This window comes from Daucus carota, chromosome 3 (genome assembly GCF_001625215.2).
Source record: "Daucus carota subsp. sativus chromosome 3, DH1 v3.0, whole genome shotgun sequence".
In the NCBI taxonomy this organism is placed as follows: Eukaryota; Viridiplantae; Streptophyta; class Magnoliopsida; order Apiales; family Apiaceae; genus Daucus; species Daucus carota.
The window spans coordinates 58875854-58897929 of record NC_030383.2 but is presented as its reverse complement, the minus strand read 5'-3'; the positions used below and the strand labels follow the sequence as shown (position 1 = coordinate 58897929).

General features: G+C 34.7%; 3 protein-coding genes across 4 annotated transcripts; all 3 read right to left on the bottom strand.

Moving 5' to 3' along the window:
• Positions 1 to 2687: 2687 nt before the first annotated feature.
• On the bottom strand, positions 2688 to 4079 carry LOC108211796 (uncharacterized). The gene has a single exon (XM_017383482.2). The coding sequence runs from the start codon at positions 3743 to 3745 to the stop codon at positions 2843 to 2845; it is 903 nt and encodes a 300-aa protein (XP_017238971.1). The 5' UTR covers positions 3746 to 4079; the 3' UTR covers positions 2688 to 2842.
• Positions 4080 to 8749: 4670 nt separating this feature from the next.
• LOC108214405 (probable 2-carboxy-D-arabinitol-1-phosphatase) lies at positions 8750 to 12747 on the bottom strand. Of its 2 annotated transcripts, none has more exons than XM_064089706.1 (9): positions 12254 to 12747; positions 11443 to 11548; positions 11104 to 11320; positions 10904 to 11022; positions 10221 to 10319; positions 10020 to 10073; positions 9810 to 9902; positions 9603 to 9710; positions 8750 to 9305 (listed from the first exon to the last, which is right to left on the bottom strand). In XM_064089706.1, exons 1-9 carry the CDS (start codon positions 12628 to 12630, stop codon positions 8949 to 8951), a joined length of 1530 nt encoding a protein of 509 aa, XP_063945776.1. In that variant the 5' UTR covers positions 12631 to 12747; the 3' UTR covers positions 8750 to 8948. The 2 variants fall into 2 exon arrangements, with proteins under 2 accessions (XP_063945776.1, XP_017241879.2); XM_017386390.2 differs by having other exon boundaries at positions 9810 to 9908; positions 12254 to 12746.
• A 443-nt stretch (positions 12748 to 13190) lies between these two features.
• On the bottom strand, positions 13191 to 21335 carry LOC108214404 (CRM-domain containing factor CFM3, chloroplastic/mitochondrial). Its single transcript, XM_017386389.2, has 9 exons — positions 20326 to 21335; positions 17709 to 18165; positions 17495 to 17625; positions 16681 to 17112; positions 15620 to 15776; positions 15251 to 15543; positions 15096 to 15155; positions 14217 to 14303; positions 13191 to 13607 (listed from the first exon to the last, which is right to left on the bottom strand). Exons 1-9 carry the CDS (start codon positions 21121 to 21123, stop codon positions 13500 to 13502), a joined length of 2523 nt encoding a protein of 840 aa, XP_017241878.1. The 5' UTR covers positions 21124 to 21335; the 3' UTR covers positions 13191 to 13499.
• Positions 21336 to 22076: the final 741 nt, after the last annotated feature.

Below are 22076 nucleotides of genomic sequence, written 5' to 3'. Positions count from 1 at the left end.
TAAGTGCCGGAACTCTAGTTGCAACTTGCAAGTGGTAGTATAAAATTGGATTTTCGAACGATCATTTTTTAATTGAATGACGGATTTTATCGATTCTAATTTTATTAATAATAATATTTGTATATATGCAAGAATTGCTGTCAATAAAAACTTCTATGTAGGAGCATGTTTGTGTGGGTTATAAATTCAGGATTTAGGCAATTTTTAATTTTAATGTGAAAAATGTTGATTTGTCTAATAAGTTAGAAGTCAGTTTAAAATTAAAAATAAGCTAATAACTCACTTAACGTCATAAATTAGCTGTAGTTACTTTTTTCAGTTTATCCATAAATTGTAAATTACTCATAAAACATTTTTTTTCTATTATTACATTTTTAATAAATCATAAATCATTAATATGTGGAAATTAATCAAACATACGTTTTGATAGGATTATACGAGTTCTAACGGAATTTAATTAGATCAAAAGTTCTAATAAAATATTTTTTAACAAATGCTCAGTGATTAGCTCAGCTCGAGCTAAACCGTCATTTTTCTGAATCTTACAATATTACAAGATACTATTTTTCTTAATAAATTTGTACGAAACGGATACATGATTTGGGACGATATGGTTTAAATAAATATCCATAGAGTATTTGATATTGATCAGATGTATATTGCACCAAACTGCAAAATCATTGGCAGTATATTAGTCGATTATTATTATAATTTGGTAATGTTATATTGGATACTATAACCAGGTGCAGAATCATTTAAAGAAGTGTATTTAATTTCATTTATAAGAAAATCTAATAAAAGTTTGCACAAGGTTATTGGTGACTACTGCAAACAACATTGATGTACCGGTGAGGGGGTAGGGACTACCATTGTCTAGTAACATTCAGTCCGACTTTAAATTAACATTTGTTCAATAATGATATATAAATACTAAACAATTCAATTACTATTTAAAATATTTTTTATATGATCTCAAAGTTGAAAATATAGTTATTAATTTTGTACGTGTTCAAGAGATCTTACACAAAAAAAAAAAAAAGATACCATGAAATTCTTTGTTCTTTTGAAGAAAAATTGTCCTCCCCAAGATAATTTGCATTGTCCTGTATCAATTTTTTTACTTCTTCTAATAAGTTTGTTAGAGAATGTCCACCATTTTCTATATTATTCTTTTTAAAAGTAATAAAATTCATAATTTTAAATAAGTTAAAATATTAAATAACACGATAATTTTAACACTATTGTTCATACTCTCTATTTATATTTTATTTATATTTAAGGAATGTATTAAAATAGTATTGGAAGAAACTGTACAACATCGGACGGTTCACAAAAATAAGTTAAAGAGTTTTAAAAGAGAGGAAAGATATATTCCAACCCTAACAAAGTTTACATCATTTGTTACTATATTAAGATGATATATTCTATTTATAATAAATATAAAATAATAATAATATAACACTTTAACATATAGCAAATAAATATAACTTGTATTATCGAAGCAAATGTTTTACCGTTAATAATATTTTTACACACTCAATTTAGTCAACTATTTTTAACTGACAATATTGGAGACGCTCTTAAATTTTTAAGAAAATTTCAACCCATATCAAACACTAATTTGAACATTTTCTTCAAATTTGAAATTAAGAATTTGTTTGGAGTATAGTATTTAACTCATTGGAATTCTTCCCTTTTTGAACAAAAGTACAACTCATGATTTTTTTTAATAACAAAATTTAGAACGAGCAAGAATAGAATCACATGTAATTTGTTCGTTTGAAGAATGAGCTTGTGGTAATTATTAAAGAATGAGTATTTACTATGAATGTTAATGGAAAAAAGGTTTATTACCGAAGAGAAAATAGATTTTTTTTGTCGCCTAATTTATTATGTTTCTAAAAATTTACCGTCCAACTAAATTTATTTTCTTTTTACTTAGGTTTGGATTTGTTAAAAAAATCTATTTTTTCATTATTAAAACAAAAACAAGGACAGCATGCATGTGGGTCCCGTTAAAACATTGGGTGGACAAAACAACTCCCACTATGATAAGATCCTGTCTTGCCGTATTGTCATTTAGTTATCTCGGAAAAGCCCAAGCAACTCCTGCACATTCATTTATTTCTTACCATCTCTTCTGGTCTGTTACACTACATTTTACCCTATCACCTTCTTCATGTGATTCCATGTATTTTTTCTTTTCTGTTTTTGAAATAATTTTTCTCTGCCTACACAAAAGCTAACTTTCATGTTTTCCACACCAACGAGATAAACCGGATATGTTTGGTTTGGTTTAAACTTACGATAAAACGAGTTTCCGAAATTTCATGCATTTGCAGACCATGAGAACTAGTATACTATATGCATGACAACATGCTAAAACTAATTTTGCTGGTTGATTTGATCAGGACATTCTGTAAAGTATTTGTCCTACAGCATCTCCCTCAAATCCATCAAAGTCACTTATAAATGTGGCAGATCTCCACTGGAATCTCTCAAAAATCCCCAGATGGGCCATTTGGAGATCTTTCACTTTTTAACTTTAAGTTGTTTATGCATGTGAAACAGTCACATTGATGATTACTGATTAGTGGTAAAATATTAGATTAACAAGAGAAATTAGTAAAATTTATTTGAGTAAAAAGAATCCAATGATTGAATAGTGTTTGCAAAAGCCATGTTGATAAAAAAAAACAAAATCAAAGAAATTTGAGCATGAAATGGTTTACAATTCTAAACAAGATCATGATGTGCAGCAGCTATATCACAATTGATACAAGAATTCAAGTATGTATTTCTTGCCATGAGCTATGGTGAAAAAATTTCATAAAAGACTTGTTCACCTGCTGTTACAAGCATAGATCAGCAAAGAAAATTCGAGTTTTTCTTCATCTTTCTGCACCAGTTTCTCCTCTAGCCACAGCCTGCTATCCAGTCCACTTCTAGTCCTGAACATAAACACCGCGTAGCCTGATCCCGGGTTGAAGAACCAGTCATGGACATCCCAGAAGAGATCAACCATCAAGCCATCGACGAAAATGGACTGATTGCCTCTGAAATTCAAGTGTAACCTTTTTACCCTTATGACCATTTTCTTGTCTATGCAGACTGATAAAACAGGGTACTTTAGGCCTTCATTGTCGCCACTACACCGGATTAAAATGTCATGGGAGATCCCTGTCTCGCAGAATTGAGCCTTGGTGGAGTAATGTGTGTTGCCAGAGTAATGCTCTCTTCGAGAGACTAATGTGGATTTAGCCAAATGTGTGCCATTCTTGATTTTCTTGGTGACTGCTTCTTGTGCCATGTCTCCGAGAATTAGGCCAAGTTCTGAATCCACCATGATCAGTATGTAGTATCCTTGGACCGGCTCTGGACCGGTTTTATATTGAGCAGTGGACAGATCCCATATTATTTCACACTTGGAATTGCTCAACTCTATAGTTTTAGTCCCTTTCTTCTTCCTGAATAACCGCGAATTCGGGTTGAGCTTGAATGTTGTGGCAGAATCATCTCCAAAACTTATATTCAGGCCTTGGGAGAGGCTGTTTTTGCACCAAGTGACTGTGATCAGAAGAGGCTGGTGATTCGAAAGAATGGTCTTATACAGACAAGTGACCGCGATTTGTATAGAAGGGATCAAACTCGGAGAAATACAAGAATGGTTAGAATAGCTAGAACAAGATGCATCAGACACAATATCTGTTGCATATTCACTAAAACATGCTGCAAAATCCCTCATTTCTCTGAACTCTAATGATTTTCCGAAATCCCAATTTTTCGGATTCTTAAAAAAAATCAAGAAAAATGATCAGAAGAATTCCAGCAGGTTTCTGACAACAACCATGCAAGAATTCTATAAGTATCAAGCCTGTCACCTCAATTTTGGATCTAATGAAAGAAGCAAATTGGAAGAATAGTTAGAACTTCAAGAATTCTTTGTTTACTCTTCATGACAGTTCATCTGAGATACTAAAATATAAAGTAAGATTGTATATAATGGCAGTTGGACAAAGCTATCTGAGTGTCTGAGTAACAAATATTAGGTACTATTTGACCAAAAAAGTAAACTACAGAACTCAGATTCATAATTTATTCCAATTGTTTGGCGTGTAACATGGTTACAAAGGTGAACATGGCAAGAAATCATTAAATTAATTAGTCAAATATGAAATTAATGTTGTTTTAAAGGCCATTAGAGAAGGGTCAGATTAGTGAATTCAGAAGGGGTAATCTTTAAGTACAATTGAACCAGAAGAGATTAAAATGGGGATGGGGGATGATTAATGATAGTGAGAGGCTCAGAAGTGCCCCCATAAAATTAAAACCAAACTGTTGACCCACCAACTTCTACTGCCAATACACACTATGATTAAAAGCTGGGGAATAATGTGAGCTACATACTTTATTTTCAGTCCCCCATTTTTCAAAATTATTCACACATTATATATGTATGGTCCGATTCTAACATAGCGTTCAAGATTTTTATTTAACACTTTAAGATTTTAGATGAGCTAATTAGTTGATATGGTATCAGTTCACGTTTGAGTTTCTCCGACCCTGTCTGCGATATAAGATCATGTTGGACCTTCCACGCCAGTTACTTAAAGCATCTTATACTCTTGACGAGTGAAATGACACTGAAGAGAGAAAAACTCGGACTTAAATATTTTCCGCTATTTTAAAAAAAGTTAATAAAACCTTGTACCTAGCCAGTTAATATTTTCAGTGCAGTTTTTAAATGGTTATGGAAATGTATCTTAGGATCTTGGAATGCACTGTGCAAATCTCATGAAGAGAAGCTGATTATTGATAATGTCTTTACACATGTTATACAGTGTATACAAAAATACACTATCTGCAGCATAGGCCCAAAATTAATGTACCCAACATACAATACAGTCTATCCCAAAATACATTATTTGCAGACGGCCAATAAATTAATGTGTGAGTGTGTATGTATTTATGTGTATATATCCAGCAATTCATGCATTTGCGGTTGGGAGAACAGATCATAAATTTAAGTATGCAAGCTCCATGAACCTAATAAATTCGTGGTTTGGTCCCGTCTGGGCCTCGTCTCAGATTCTGGTTCGATTCTCGCTCACCCGGTAATTTTTTGAGAACCGGTCCGACAAGATATTAAACTTGTAACTTTATATGTTTGCCCTTTCAAAATAATGGCAAATATAATTGTATTAGTTATGTAATGAACAGGTAAAACTAAACGGCAAGTAAAGTATAGAAATGCAACCACCAGAATGATAAAATGCATTATATCTACCAAAGCTGTATCATTTGATTTAAAGCAAAGGCAAAGCTGAAATCAATGGTTTTATAAAGCTGTAAAGGGAAGAACTTAAAGAACATATAGTTAATTGCTACATGCAGGTTTATCGTAATGATCACACCTTAAAGGTATCCAAGACTTATAAAGGCTCGAACCCGAAATACGGGTGCGTGAGTACATAAATTTCTGAGGCGGATCTGATAAATAAGAAGAAAATTTTGGTTTTTGCATATAAGGAAAATAATTTCATAGCTTTTGGTGTATGTGCATGATAAGGATCAAGTTGAAGAGATTATGGGACCCCAGATGAGGCTTATAGGGTCCAAGGGTAGGCATGTTCTTCAAAGTAAAGTATATAAAACAAATAATGTAGTGTGAATTGATTATGATGATGTAGGAGACTAAAATCTGCATCTTGAAGGAGCCTTTTATGTGTATAATTTGATGATATAAATGAGGATGGCTCAATTTAAATCATGAATCTGCAATCACATCTGCAAAACATGGATCCCATCTCTAACTGTATTTTTTAACTATGTTTTATACCGGTATAGGAAGAATGGAATAGAATTAACTATGCATGTATTGTTTCAGGGAGGTAATCTACTAGAGTGCTGCCATGTCACTGCAATGTTGTTTCATCTTGTTCTTGTTTTAGACTAGGTTCTACTCTTATTATTTTCAGGTGAGCGAGAATTGAACCGATACATAAGATATGTATGGGTCTTGTCTCTCACCTGCACAATTTTCAAGAAAACTGTCCCAAATACCACTTTACAATCCAAAACGCTAGATCAAGCGATGTTTATCCTCTTTTCTTTCTTAATACTACCGATCTAGCATTTTGAGACCCTAAACGCTATTTCATGTAGCATTTTACTCCTAGAACGTCAAATCATGTTACGTTTTGTAGTGATTTTGAGATCTAAACGCAACACGATCTAGTGTTTTGTTCCAAGAATCAACACACTAGTAAATGGTATTTTGGGCCATTTCTCCCAGATCTGTTATTTTGAGCATTACACCTGAAAATTTGACATCCAGTCTTTTGTCGACAGATACCGCCCTGCGATCCCATCACTAGGAACAGTGAAATAAAGTCTATGAAATAAGTTGATATCATATATTTCCACCCCTCATTTGTGATGGTTGTTTGCAGACTAGCATGAAATAGAATGTCAACTATAATATCAAAAAGAGAATGAGATCAAGTGCTTAACACATTTATCTAATCTGACTAAAATGTCAACTTAAATAGAATAGATAACCCTACCAAACAATCTATAGCTTAATCTCGCTCATTGTCCTTAAATGTCGGTGATCGATATTTTCTGAGCAAAATCGAACTGAAACCAAAAAACCGAACCAATAATTGATTTAGAGAACAAGAAAGGTCTGTTTTTCAATTTTTTGGGTTCGAAACTCAGCGGAGTCAGGACTGCCTGTAACCGAGGCCACTGCTTTGTGCGCCTGTGGCTTGTTTGGTTGTCTGTCAGATAAGAGAGGATTCCAAGCTTTTGCTTTTCTTACATACTCATGCGACTCTGATATCATTCTTAACCACCCCACTCATGCTTTAAGCTGGTCAGCTTTCTATTACCTAAACAACAAGAAATATGATGCTTCCATATAAAAAGAATATGGAATCACACCTAAAAGAAGAAAATCCTCCCCTTTCACCAACCAAACAGGCCATTAACCACTGTAAAGACCACCACCAACTTTTCATTTTCTAATTAAGAATATATGTTCAAATATAGCATAACCATTTGGGTATTTCTCTGGCACTTTAAAATTTTAGATGAACTGGTTCTTGATATGATATCAGAATTTAGGTTAAAAAAAATGGGATTTCGAGGGAGGGAGAGTGTTCAAATATAGCATAAAATCCATTTTAAAGCTTTTTCCTAAGATTTTAAGATTTTAGATGGATTGTTCTAAAAATACGGTCCTTGACTGTCGATTAATGTAATCATCTCATTTTTATCGCCAAAAAGTATCAACTCTAAATTTTATATGAATGTGGGAGCTACGTCATCTATCAGCGCTTTAATGATCTATTATATGGTTATAGACAATCGCGAGCCACAACGAACCAAGGTGCTTAACATCTCAAATTCTCATAGCTAGATTTGATCAACACTTCTAATTAATCTATTGTTATATTTGATTCTGTTACCTGTCAGATGGACACTAAACAAAAGACCTGGCAACTGTCCTGGCCAACTTTTACACAACTCTATCAACACATACACACACATTACAATAAGTGCCACTGGCAATAAATAAAGTCTCAACAGATACTTGCAATTCTAATTGAATTCTGCTCAACTGTCTCATCTCTAAAAAAGACAAATAAAGAAAAAGAAAACTAATTCCAAATAGTGTATTCGGCTCATAGAACAGGTTCAGAAGAATGGTCTTATCTGGCTAATATGATGAAGACATCTCATCCGCTAAGAGCGTTGGAAATTCTCAGTTTACACGCAAACAACTATTTTATTAGATGATAGTAAAAGAAGCTCTAGATCAGCATGAATAGAATTATGTAATCATGATTCATGATGTAGTGACTAATACTAAACCAATAAATTAAATACATCAGTTGGTTATAGAAGTGTTGAAATGAATTACTTATAGTTTAATTACAAAAAAGCAACTTCTAATTCCCTGTTAATTAGTCTGGCAGACCAAACTGATTTTGACTAGGATTGGCCACGCATGGGGACAACATGGAGGCCTGTTTTATTACATGTTGATGGATTCATATATTAACTTTATATTATTGCATTAAATAATTCAGTAATTAAGAATACAATTATAAATATATAGCAAACAAAATCTACTACTACAATTTTTATTCACTTATAGTTGTGTGTTTTCTTTGGTTATCTCTAATATCTCACAAATACACAAACTAGTTTGCATGCAATGTATAGAATCTAAACATGACGAAGTTATGATATAATAGAAGACAATGATCACGGTAAAAATATCATGATTCATGCAAAAACCAAATTTCCAGGTAGAATGTAAATCAGGCCTCATGGAGTCAGATTGTACAGCAGTTCAATTTACATTTTCTAACTGGCTAAACTTCTTCAAAACACAAAACAATTCGTCATAACTGTATATTAATATGAACTTCCACTTAATTTTCATATTTCAGAACTTGATAGATGATTCAGAAAACGTAATCTGGCAATGCGTATCAAGGTTCATAATGCAGCAAGTTGGAGAAACACAAACGGCTGCAATTCAATCTACAGAACTATAAAAGGTATGCGTAACATTCATGACACTGAACTACCTTAACATGGAGTATATGTTTCAAGCATACAACTACAAAGATAATAACTAAATGTATAGCAATAGTATTCATTGAAATCGTATAAATACTAAACTTCAGCTGGAAACATTAAGCAAATTAATGTAGTACGGTATAAGCCTTTATGGTTTGAAGAAAATTATAAATTATGTTCCCTGCGTTCTACAAAATTTTATAGAATCAGGAGTTAATAGCAAAGCTTGATTTTCGCATGTCTTTCATCTCAATGTAAATAGAGCAGACTTTAGTTTCTCAGTAGATTGTTTCCTAATGGACGGCTGTTGTTACATGGTTCGTGTTGTTTCATATAAATATGGTCAGAATTCTTCATCTAGTTGATGTTGTAATGGGTATCGACCACCTTCCTAAATGTGCAGTATAGTTTATGCATCGGATGACACCTCTTCCAGCAGGTCCATCAGGGAAGTCAATGACACTGATGCTACCAGCATCCAGATGAAATGAACCTATCCATTCTTTAGTCACATTTAGGCAATGGCATAAAAGTGCCACATTAGCTGATGAATCAGCAACTGCCACAATTATTTCTTCATTCTCAGGCTGATTTGATAATTCATCCAACAGAGACTCCCAGGCATTCTTAGACTGATCCCACAGTGCTGTTATAACTTCATCATCTAGTATTTTTAACCAACCAGGGGAATGTGGAGCGTCATTCACGCCCTGTTGAGGAGAAGAAACAAAACTGACGATCTTGGTCAATAAGCCTAATTCCCAAAGTGAACTAAGCAAAACCTAATCTCTTTGGATGACAAACACTAAAATATGACAGAGGACTTCATTAAGAATAAAGATTAGCAGTAGCTAACCACGCATCACACACGATCTAATAGAATTTGTTAAAGTGTTGAAAGGTTATCACTTTTATGGTGAGAATAAGTAAAGCTAGATTATGAAGAATTTGTATTTTGTGTTCAGTTCAGCCAACCAGACTATTCAGTACCATATCTTTTACCTTACCTTTTGTGATAGTTGTAGAATATTATCCACCCCAAGGTTTTGCATTTGCTTTTTTTCCACCAAGCGTGGCACACAGTTAGCACCCAAGCATTCAGCAGCTTCTTGAACCTATATTCAGATTAGCCAACTTACAACTGTGGAAGGTATAAAAGGGAGGCCTACTTGAATTAGTTATATATAGAAAAGAATTTAGAAAATTGAGCCTACTTGAGCAATGGTATTGGCTGTTGCAATTGAGGCCAGGTTACGGCTGCTAACCACTGTTTTTACCCTTAGATCAAGAAGAAGCTCTGCCGTTTTCTGGGACTAACAGGTGTTCATGAAACTAAATCAGAATAACAGAATTTGTACCACACGCTTAATTAAACGTTTTTTCGGGAGGTGAGGGGGTGTGTAAAAGAAACAGAGATACTGAACCTGTATAATCCCTAGCATGTCCATGGGTGAGTCTTCCACCAAAGGAACACTGGCCTGTTAAATTATAGCTACTTATAGAATAAATGAGCCTTTAAATACGTGAACATAACAAAATCACCTATTGTCACTCGTGAACATAATGATAAAGCTTTAAACTCAACAGCAAAAGAAAATTATGACAAAGAAGTCTATGCTCTTTACCTTGAATTTACTTTGTGAGGATGCATGACAGACAAGTATGATCTGTTTACTTGCTTTTCTACCTCCAGAATCTCCACCAGCAACAGGTGACCCCGGGGTCTATTAAAATCAAATTTCATATTAGCGTGAAGCCAAAAAAAATAAAAAATACTGCTCACTGTGCAGATAATTTGATACAGTAAAATGGATATTAAAATGGTTAAGAAGTAAGCTGGTTTTATCCTAGAACAGTCTCTTTGCGTACTTCAAATTTGTTCCAGACTATACATGTTAATATGTTATGAATTTGACTAATGGAAAATCACTGATATAGTTATTACAAGTTTAACAATAGTGATATAGCTGTTTAATACAGCTGATGGTTCTTAAATACTTAATACTTATATGCATTAGATGAACAAACACCAATGTACTTCGGAATAATATTGTCCTTTCAATGCGATTTCATGTGCCATCTACGTCCTATCTGTCGAAATCTTATCATGGAAAGATGCAGCAGACTAACAGCAATAAGCCTAAATCTGCAGACTGGTAGCGACGCTGTTATAATATACATAGGCATGATACAAAATATTGTAGATAAATTTAAACCAACATCTTTGCCTTCATGCCCTGATGAACTAAACACACAAGCAAGGTTATCATCTTAAATATAAGGTTCCACGCATTAAACGGTTATTTACCTGATTCAAACGATTCAGACATACATAAGGAGGCAAATCATCAAGTCGTGGGGTGAAATCCAGCACACTTACACCGCAGTTACTCTGAAGTAAAACCCTGAAGTACTCAGTTCCTAATCCTGAAACCAAATAGGTGACGAGGATATATGATTCTCAGTTTTCATAAATTCAGTGCAATTCACAGAAGAGATGACAAGTACCCATTGCTGTAGCAATAAGAGCCTGGTTAACAGCATTGTGAGCAACCACAAGAACAGATCTGCTATCGTGGAGTAAGATTTTATCCCAACAGTTTCTTGCGCGCTCCCATAGTTGCCTAACTGGATAGTTGCCATCTATACAGAAATTAGCTGGATCTTTTTGCCACTCTTGATAGGCCTCACCAAACTTTTCTTTTCCCTCATGTTTTAGGAGACCCTGCAGTCAATAAATCAGCAGCTGATGCAATCTAGTTTCTAAATCTATCGAAATTTTGATTATATAACATCATTGAAAATTTTTACACCTCTTCAGAAAAAATGCTGGGAAATCAAACTAACTTGAAATGAGTACAGGTCAATCTCTCTCAGATCCAAATCAGTTAGTATCTCCTCCTTGCGGGTACCCCATATGATTTCAGCAGTTCTCTTTGATCTATTTAGTGGACTAAAACAGAAAAATTGGATTTGTCATATTTCTGAGTTTCCTCAAGAGTATAGTGTAAAATATTGTATCATTATCAATATATGCTAGGTTGTGCTTCAATTGTATGGCACATTTTGTTCCATTGAGTGCCACCACAGTATCAACATATAAACTGTCTATCTTCAACTCAAACCAATTAATGGTGTCAAAGTAGTTATTCACGGACATGTATTAGATCTTCATGTGTTATATGCCCCCTATATGGGAATCCTATTATTAAGTGTGGCGTCATCTTTCCAAAGCCATTAGGTAATGAAAGAAACATCCTTCAAGCTTATGTAAGGTGACCGGCATATCTAGGTATCATATGTTCTTTGACGGAAACCTCAGTTATCTCAACAAGATTCAATCACTGGATAGGTATTATAACAATCTATGTGCCCCTATTTCACCTCTTTAAGGCATTTAAAAAGGCGAATTGACAATTCCAGGAATTATGCCATTTATTCGAGCCCTTAAGTAAGTTGTTCTATGGACTATTAGTCGCTTCTTAGTTCATTTTCACAAGATCAACAATAACTACTCCGGGTTTGATCAATAGTCCCATGAATGAACTAGAGTTAAATGTTACAAAACATGTGCAATTTCTTAATAATCCAGAGATTATAATCCTATACACTAATTTAGCTAAAATACCTCAAATAATATTACTAGAAGATCAATTACCTCGCAAAACAAATATCAAACGAATCATCAACGAGCATCTGACGAGAAGTCTCAGCCTGTGCCTCACCTTTCTGAGTAAGCACCGAGAAATTAGAGCTTCCTTGAATCCTTCCTTCCGCGTTCCACGTGCTCTGTCCATGCCTCACCAGCACTACTCTTTTCGCAGACTTAACCGCAGGAAAAGGCCTAGAATACCGCAGCTCTGGACTTAAGTTCTCCTCATTTTCTTCATTGATTGGTACCTGCAAACTTGAACTTAAAGATCGAATAGAAAACAATTTCTTCGGGTTCAGTAGGAAGCAATTTCTGTGGCTTGTGTGAAAATGAAGTGAGGGATTGTGTGTTGTGATAGAAGGTGTGATGGAGAACATCAACATTGTGTAGTGTGTGTTTTGTGGAGGTGTTTAGTGTAGTATATTAGTGTGTGTGATTTTCATTGTTTTTGGCGCTAAAAAAGGTAAAAGTTAGTTATGAGCTTTGTATGGTTACCGTTGATTCTATCTCTATCCTAGCCACCAAAGCTTTGTTCAGTTGCTGTGTTATGTTCAACACTCAAGGGTACATGGAAATTCATTCCATTTTTTAACTCAACTTTAAAAAAAGTTTATAAATGAAAATTTATTTTTCATTTATGTATTTGAATTTTTTTTTTTGATATTTACAATTTATTAGGTGCAGAATTCATGAAAATAAAAAAATATTTTAAATTATCTTTCAAAGTAATCCTATACACATTTGTAAAGTAAAATTTAAAAAGAAACCCATTAAAAACAAATTAGGATTTTCAACTTTTTCTGATTCCGCCTTATAAGTCAAAAATTGGTTATACCTTTTTTACTCAAAGAGTAGGTTGATTCTGAAGCCAGAATCTGGGAAAAGAAGCCGTGAAAAAAAAACTAAGGCTTAGCCGAACAGGACGTAAATTTTAAGTACGTGCTAAGAGTGAACGTTGTGTTTGTGCAATATATTATTAAAGAAATCAAAAAGACCTTCATATAATGGAGACCCTCCCTGGACACTGAATCAATGCTATCAGACTTTGATGTACTCATTTAGGATTTTCTCTCTATATGCATGATAATTGCGAATATTCTCACTCAATGATAGTGTTTCCGGAACACTAACATATCTCTATAAACATGATGCAAGCCGATTAGCTCTGCCAGAACGATGCTTGATATACCCGTATGGAACTATCCTACCGAACCAACGTATTAAACCTTCCTCTCACAAGCAAACTCATGGTTCACAAAGGTTGATAGTCCATATCTTCATCATCTTCAAAATCTTCGCTATCACTGTCTTCAAGATCGTCTCTTTCATCTTCATCAGAACTCCTCCATTCATCTTCGATCTGCACACAAAGAGAACAATATAATATAGAATATACATATGATTTCTTGTTATTCGTGTTGCCTTGGATCTATTTTTTTAAATCATTTTGTTAGTATCTGTACAGTGTTGATGTAATAGAATTAAGTGGCCTGCTTGTCCCTAGGAGCTAAACAGGTGGCTGGCTTGGGCGGTCATTCAGGTCTAATTGTCTATACATGATGGGATTGAAGACCTGCATGTTAATAGGGTGGGTTATTCCCGATATCCCGTATGGCAGCTCAAGTGGCTGAACATTTGATATAGATAGCAAGTCGTCAATCTAATACAGTATACATCAGATGAGGATAAGCAAAGGTCTCAAATTCATTTCGGCCAACTAGTTCCCTTCATCTCAGTCTAATTTCAATACATAGGTTCTGCACTATGTTGTATACTGGCCCCTCAGAAATGAGACATGAGTAGGCGAGGGTTACTTTTTAAGGGTTTGAACCATGTCACACTCAAACTGCAATTTTTGGCATTTAAAAAACATGAAATGGAAAACTTTGGTGGACAACGTAGATCTCAACTTTTGAAGCAGATTAACAGAGAAACCCATACATAATGCGTGTACAAATAGAAGTCTCACCAGGTTAGAATTTAAGACATTATTGATTTGGCTTTGCTCATCATCTGACTCCCCTGTCTCATTGCCCTCTTCGTCATCTGGATCACCCTGTAGGTAGATGAAGAAACAGAACTCAAATCTCAAAAGATGTGAATGAAGTATATACTAATGAATATATAGTATAAGCTTCCATGAAGTGTAAAGAAACGCATCAATGATTTTAGTAATGGCCAAAAAAATCAGTGCTCAAGTAGTCAAGTCAAAAGAATCACATAATCCATAATTCTTTCATATATTTATATATGGCTAAGGGTCCCTGACATACGAATGAATGTTATAGTATACTTTCAGTCGGGGTTTTCCGCCTGTTGTCTTAACCCTAAATTTTTTATGTGAATGCAGGGGAGTTACAGCGTCATCCAGAGAAAAACTGACTCAATCTAGGGATTCTATTATCTGGCGCTTTTTTTTTGGCTACTAACATTAGACTGTTCTGGACCAAGCTGCCTTTATATATAATCCTTCTCTGCCATAACAAATCCCCTGGCATTTCATTTGGAATGTATCAAGAATAGCATGAACCTTATATTATCTTTTCTCCTACAAAAACTACAAGAAGGTTTTCTTCTTCCTCTGAGAAAGTCCTATTCATATAATTTATATCTGAATGGAGAAGCACAATCAAATAATCAATTATAGACACTTTGTTAGCAATCCCCCATGAGAGAAACAAATTAAAATAGGACTCTTTCAACTATCACTATGCGGTATGAAATACAACTATGAAGATTTTAAGTAAAGAGCTCCACCAAGAACTAGACCAGTGGAACTGGAATTGTGTAGTTACAGTGCTGATAGGCATCATCCATCAAGTAATAAAAATGGAAATGCACCACTTACACTCTCAGATTTCAATTGCTCCATTGCTTTCTCAAGTTCCACTATGTGTTCACTAAGAGCCTGAAAGGTGAGACAAATATTGGTGTGTATCAGCAACGGGCATCTACCCAATAATACTTTATTAAATAGATATGTGATCAGAAAGATGCACAAACCTCGTATCGCTGCAATGCCATCCAGCGCTTCAATGCACGTGCCTTTGTTGGAAGATTTCTTGGTCTCAGGCTAATAGGTCGTCGATAATTCTTTCCACGATAGTAAATAATAGCATAACCTTTTGGAACTCGTACTATGTCTATAAGTATTCCCCCACTTTCGAATTCCAATAGTCTTGCAGTTTCTTCAACAAATGCCGGATCCTTTTGTTTTGAGATTAATTTTACAAGCTCTCTATGCTTCCAGTGCAGATGCATGTTCTCAATTACACCATCAAAAACACCACGAATACCTGTAGATCACCATTTCACATTCAGTCAAGAAGTTTTAAACATTTTGTACATAAGTATGAAACAACTACAACTTACCAAGTGGCAAGTATGGCTTCATTCTAAGTCCCACTTTTCGAAACATAACTCGTTCCTCGTCAGTAATCGTTTCCTGATCCTCAGGAGGACCAACAGGGAGCCAGGATTCTCTTATTTTAGCCAACTCTTTCGCTGCCTTGGAATTTTTGGCCTGGGCCTGTAGATATATATATTACAGGCACTCTATTAAGGAGCTTGAACATAATAAAAGACCTTTGCATTCAAAAATCAAAATACAATATAACTAGTAAGGCAGTAATAAGCTAAGACCAATTACCAATCGCGGTTCTCATATCTCTCTCTGTATAAGCCATGCATATATACAAAGTGCAGATGCTTCAGAAAAACCATACTCACACGAACACACAAAAATACAGATCAAGATGAACAAACAAGGAAAGTGATTTCAAATTTCTTGTTTTCAATTTGATAACTGACTATCAGATGAAAACCCAGCATAATACTCTATGTTTATCATATATATTTATGTATTTCTTTTTAATTACATGACACAGCCAGCCCTAAATCTCTGATTCAACAATTATAAATAGTGTGAATAAAATCTTGTTGACAATTAACAGGTCAATATTTACCAAAAGATCTATTACACAAGTCACCTCTAAACAGATACAAGTGCAGACAATGCTTTAATACTTTAAATGGCTATCAGAGTTCTTGCAAATCATGGAACCGTGACATAGTGTGTTAGTGTGTATACATGACCATACAGTTCACTTCATGGTTTCGTAATTGAAAGTTTAGAATTCTTCTTTCCAGGTGAAAACAGCATAAAAGTTTTAAAAAATAAAAAGTGATCAACATCTAACCCGACTGTATGCTGTTAACTGGACATAGAGATAAAGTGCAACAAAGATTCCAATAAATAACTATAAATGGCCACCATCAAAAGACGAAAAGGTAAAAAAAAACAAAGCAAAATGAATATTTGATGCCTTCTTATATTTTAATCCAGCAATCCATATTCTTGACAGGTAATATAGCCATAAACATAAGGCTTAGGGCTTGACATCAGAACAGGATGTACAAAGATGCATACTTACAATAAATAGCTTGTGTTCAAGCCGCTTGACACTTCTGGCTGTCTTTGATCTTGACACTTCTTTAATAATCTTCTCCTGCTCCTCAGCAGACATTTCCCTTCCCCATTGAGCTTGAGCTTCGTAAAACTCTGCCAATGTACCAGCAAGTGGTGGTCCTGGTTTATCAATTGAAGTTGTCTCCTTTGCTTCCATCTGTACATTATCTTTAACATCATCTTTTGATTCTGCAACTTCTTCATCATCAGCTGAACCACTGATAGAAGCAGCTTCTACTATTCCCCTGCGAACTCTCTCTTCATTATCTTGTATTTCTTTAGTCGCTTCCTGTCTTTCGGCTAAAGCAGTAGCCACACTTCTAGGAACAAAATCTTTTCCGCGGTATATTACTATATAATATTTGTTTCTGAGTAGCAAGATACCTCCTGTTAGTGTCTGTCATATGGTTTTGGTATTAGATATAGATCTTTTCAATGGTTAAACTTTTGAAGTGAAAACACTTCACACATTCTCTGGTATATACTAAAATTTTAACCAAAGTAATTAAGTGTTTCAAAGGGCCAATGTATAGCATAGATATGAAAACATCCACCCCTATGTAACACCGCTGAATTTCACTAATTGGATTGCATAAACTAGTACTTCTCAAACTGCCACTTATCTTGTGTAGTTTGCTACTTAGCAGAAACTACTCAGTTACACACTTTCTCAGGCAACAAACTAGTACTTTCTCAGGCAACAAACTATGTAAGATTATGGGGAAAGTTACAAGATTAAATAAAAAAACTTGCTTCCTTACAAGAAGACCCTAACACACCTTTATTTCTTCGGCCATTAATAAGTTGTTAGTGTTCTGGATTCCACGTTTCACAGCGATTTTCACCACTACACTTCTCTCCCAAAGCTCAATTATTGCCGCAGCCAGTCCTTGATGATTCCTATTTCTCCCTTGGTGCAGGAAGATACCAAAAGTTATATCAGTAAACAGTAATGGCAGACCAGTTTGTTTATGTGAAGGAGAAGAATAATACCGAGTGCAAAATGACATGGTAGCGATTTAGCAAGTTTTCTTAGATTAGTCATCTCTGCATTTGTTAAGCGGGGTCGCATTCCAGTTGGAAGAAGCCTGAAAGGTGTCTTGTATCCCGGAATCTTCTGAGGGAGTAAATCAGCATCTACTGGAAGTATTCCAGTGCCCCACCAGTCCTCAAACCGTGGTCCTAAACCATCGAGCAAGTTATTGAACGCAGTTTCCTCTTCACTCATGCTTCCAACGTAGCCTACCAATGGTTTGGTATTTGCTGGAATGGAAACATTATCGGCACCATTTGTTGTTGGACTGCGAGAAGAAGAGACATCCGAGACGAAAAGGGTATCTCCTTCTCTCTGAGTGGATTGAGGTCGTGAAGAAGGCCCAGCATAATTACTTCCCCGGTACACCATCATAACACTTCCAGATCTCCATATGACTAATCCTCCTGTCCGACGCTGGCCATTTTTACTGGAAAATTAGATGGTAAACCAAAAGGTTTGCACGATTTTTGCAATGTAAACTGCAGTAAATTACAAAAGCATATATGTAAAATGTGTGTGTGTGTGTGTGTGAAATGAACACAACTATAAGTTAAGGTATATAATTGACAAAAATCTCATATAATAGCCACGTTTCTCTTATTTAAGTTGCTAGATATAGATTCTACAAATTGTGGTGGATTTGACCTTGATTCCGTACATAGAGCTATCTACTTATGTTTCTTTCCACAGGAATTCATTTGTTTGATGCTTCAGAATTAAAGTGTGTTTGGGCTCAGCTGATTAGTAAATCCCAAAGTAATAATTACATTATCCAATGAAATTTTTTTAAGCATGGGAACCTCTAATCTTGCATAGCTCCACCTACATTAAATTTAAATTTCTATCAGATGCAGCCACAGCTCTCTATAGACTCTACATTTCCCAACGTTACTAATCCAAAAAAAATTGTGAGGGGGATTGCAGAGAGGAAATGTGATAAATTTAGTGCGAAAATTTGAGAAAATACCATTTATTTTATGGTAACATGACATAAACTCCGAGACAGAAGAACATAGCTAAAATTGTACCATTTCACTGGTATTAACAAAACTTCACAATGCCATAAGAAAATCTAGAAAATGGAAAACCCCCCAGAAATGTGATTCTGATGAGACTTTTTCAGCAGACAGACCTACTGATCAAATGGAATCTGATCGAGTTAAAATCTTCAAAGGTGCTTTAAGTCAACATTTATTACATAATTAATATTATGAAAGAAGGTTATCAATTATCACCAGTCAACAGGCTACCGCATTATCTATACTATTTATTAATAAGCAAAACCCCCTTTTAGTGGAACATCACAAGTACCAAATAGTCAAATACCCAAGTACCAAAAGTTGGTTATCATCATATAATTTTTTTATTTTATAATAATTATTATTATACTACTATGAAAAGACTTCCATGTTAGTCAGAATTTTGTAAAGTCCACCAACAGAATTACACCGCCAACCAAACAATTCATTTTAATTTTTAAAACTCAAACAATTTAATTTATGAAACAACTCTATAACTATTATGTTTCAGAATTCAAATAAATAGGGAGTCCATATTGATATTATTAGTCAAATCCATGTTAATAAAAAATTTAATTTAATCATCGCCTTTCACAATATTTCGACAAAAACAAAAAAGGCGGTGATAGCACTGCCATGACAAATGCAAACTCCATCCAGAATGAAGTCATTGCCACTACAACCATTAGAGCAATTGTCCATGTGGCGGCCATATAGTAAAAGGACCGAAACACGAGATATTGTAAAAAAAATGATAAAAATTGGTTTTGGATTATAGGTATTCAACTTAGAAACTCTGTTACACTTCTATATTAATGTGTCAAACAATTATTGAAACAACTACACTACTAGACCTACAAGAACTCCAACTAGCGTTACACTTACACATAACATTTACCTATTATACGTCTAAAATAATTACGAATTAAAAAATTTAAATTTTACTAAAGATTAGATACCCTACAAGCCAACTTATATTTGTTGGTACTAAATATTTTTTCATCTCTTTAGAAAACATAAAACAACATAATGATTTTACTTAAATAAAAAATATCATTCTAAAATAAATTCATATCATAACATGTATTTGAAAATAATTTTTTAGAAATAATCAAAATTTAAAATAGAATCAAATGTTAATACATTGAAAGTTTTATATCTATACAACAACAGTTTAAATAAGTATATTAGAAAGATAATTATGTAATTAAAATAAAAATACATTATACTTCAAATAAATTTAAATTTATTATATAAACCTATGGTTGGCACGGGTCATAAGCTAGTAAGTCTATAACATGTAAACTGTAAATCTCTTTTGCAATATCACTAATTCGATAAGTCCGTTAGGGTATGCAGAGTGGCAGACATTGCGTACAAATCTCCTGGACTAGATAACACATACTATTCCCACTTGCAGCAAGTTAAATGTAATGAACGATGTAATCCAATAGTAACCGCAAGACAAAAAGCTACATGATAGTAAAAGCACTCCTATATAGTCACATTAGTATAACATTTCATAGAATGGTGAATGAACTCAAACAAAACTGACCTCAACAATCTCATGAGCACTTCTCATATCCCGAGCCAAACTCTCATGAAACTTAAGCCTAACCAACTCCGACTTCCTCCACTGATCATGAATCTTCTCAAGAACGGCACCCGTAACACCCGCCTTGGCCACACTAACCCTCTCCCTAATAGTCATCCCCACCCTCCTCAACCTTCTCAACTCCTCATCCTCAATTGTCAATTCCGCCAATGTAGGTGCCTTCACCGCCCTTTTCTTCACCCCCACCCCTTCCTCCACAACCTCCGCCTCCTCCCTCTCCCACGGCAACACACTCTCATCCTCCCCATCCTCATCCAATATCGTATCGGGCCGAACCCAATCCCTCTTCAACAACTCCCCTAACCTCTCATCCCCACTAACCCCCACCACATTCTCCCCCTCACCCTCTTCCTCATCCTCCTCATCATCACTCCCCAACCCAAGATTTCGCAACCTCAACACAATTCTCTCAATAGCACTAGTCCTACCATTTTCAGGTTCTTTAGTATCAAGATTGCGTTTTTCGGGTTCTTTAACACTCTTAGAGGCCAATTGAGAATTGGGTTTTGAAGAGGGCCACTTATTGAGCCAAGGAGCAGCTGAATTTGATGGTGTTTTAGCAGAAAAATGGGGTTTTTGAGGGGCTTTAGGGGGGTTTGAACGGAGAGATGAAAAGGGTTTAATAATAATGTAAGAATAAGATGGGGTTTTAGCAGGAGAGAATAAGAAAGTGCGTGAGATAAGTGGGTTTGTGTTGCGAAATGGAAGCTCAGTGAATCTCATTGTAGATACACTCATCTGTGTATGTATATATTATTACAGAAACTGTGTGTTGTGTGTGTGTGTGTTGTGTGTGTTTCAGTTCGGAAGAGAAGGTGTGTGTAAATTGTTAACGATAAGGTTGGAAGTTGTGAGTTGTGAATTATTCTGGAAATTGGGTTTCGGTTGTTTCTCCGGCAGTGTTATAGAATCTAAGTTTAATTTATTGTAGTTTCTTACTGCTGGTCGGTGATATTTTTAATTAAATATTTTATTTTAATGTAAACTCTAACTTCGGTTTGACAAATAATTTAATGTCGAAATAATTAAAAAATGGCAAAAAAATCATATTTATGAAGGTTTTTAACATATAAATATTAAAAAAATATTAATATTTCGGGTTAAGTTTTAAATTGACCAATATATAATTAGCAAATATTAAATGTCACGGATAAAACTAGAGTCTCAAATTGGTCACTTTCAAGCCGATGAGTCTCAAATTGACAACTTTTTAAGTTTGTCGTAAACTAACAAAATCTCAAATTTATCATTGAAAATGAGCAATTTTGTATGTAAAGTAGCCATTGGAGACCCCGAATTTGTGAGTAGTAAATTTGAAACTTTCCTGATTATATAGTGGCCAATTTGATATTTAACTGTTAATAATTGTTATTTTAACAAAAATGGGTTTGGGAGGGGGGTAATGTCGAATGCAAGTCATTAAAATACAAACTGAATACAAATTGATACGATTAAAGGAAAAGAGATGGGTTATTGTCTGTTAGGTTGAGAATAGACCACGAGATGGCTTAGATATAGGCTGGATGTGATCTAATAGGGTCGGTTAAGCTTTGCTTCTTGGGCTTTCTGAAGTCTATCTAATGGTTTGTTCGGATCATTGGTGAGACTTTAATGGGCTCGACATGTCTTGAATGGGGTCGAGTGTGGATCCTGTGTGGGCGATGTCATATAGGGTTGGATGATGTTAGATA

Coding starts and splice junctions, on each gene's coding strand:
- LOC108211796 (XM_017383482.2), bottom strand. CDS start 3,745: ATGAGGGATTTTGCAGCATGTTTTAGTGAATATGCAACAGATATTGTG.
- LOC108214404 (XM_017386389.2), bottom strand. CDS start 21,123: ATGAGTGTATCTACAATGAGATTCACTGAGCTTCCATTTCGCAACACA. Junction 15,156..15,250: donor TGGCATTGCAGCGATACGAG/GTTTGTGCATCT, acceptor CTCACCTTTCAG/GCTCTTAGTGAACACATAGT. Junction 14,304..15,095: donor AGCAATTGAAATCTGAGAGT/GTAAGTGGTGCA, acceptor ATCTACCTACAG/GGTGATCCAGATGACGAAGA.
- LOC108214405 (XM_017386390.2), bottom strand. CDS start 12,630: ATGTTGATGTTCTCCATCACACCTTCTATCACAACACACAATCCCTCA. Junction 9,711..9,809: donor CAGCCAATACCATTGCTCAA/GTAGGCTCAATT, acceptor ATCTGAATATAG/GTTCAAGAAGCTGCTGAATG. Junction 9,306..9,602: donor TTCTACAACTATCACAAAAG/GTAAGGTAAAAG, acceptor TCTCCTCAACAG/GGCGTGAATGACGCTCCACA.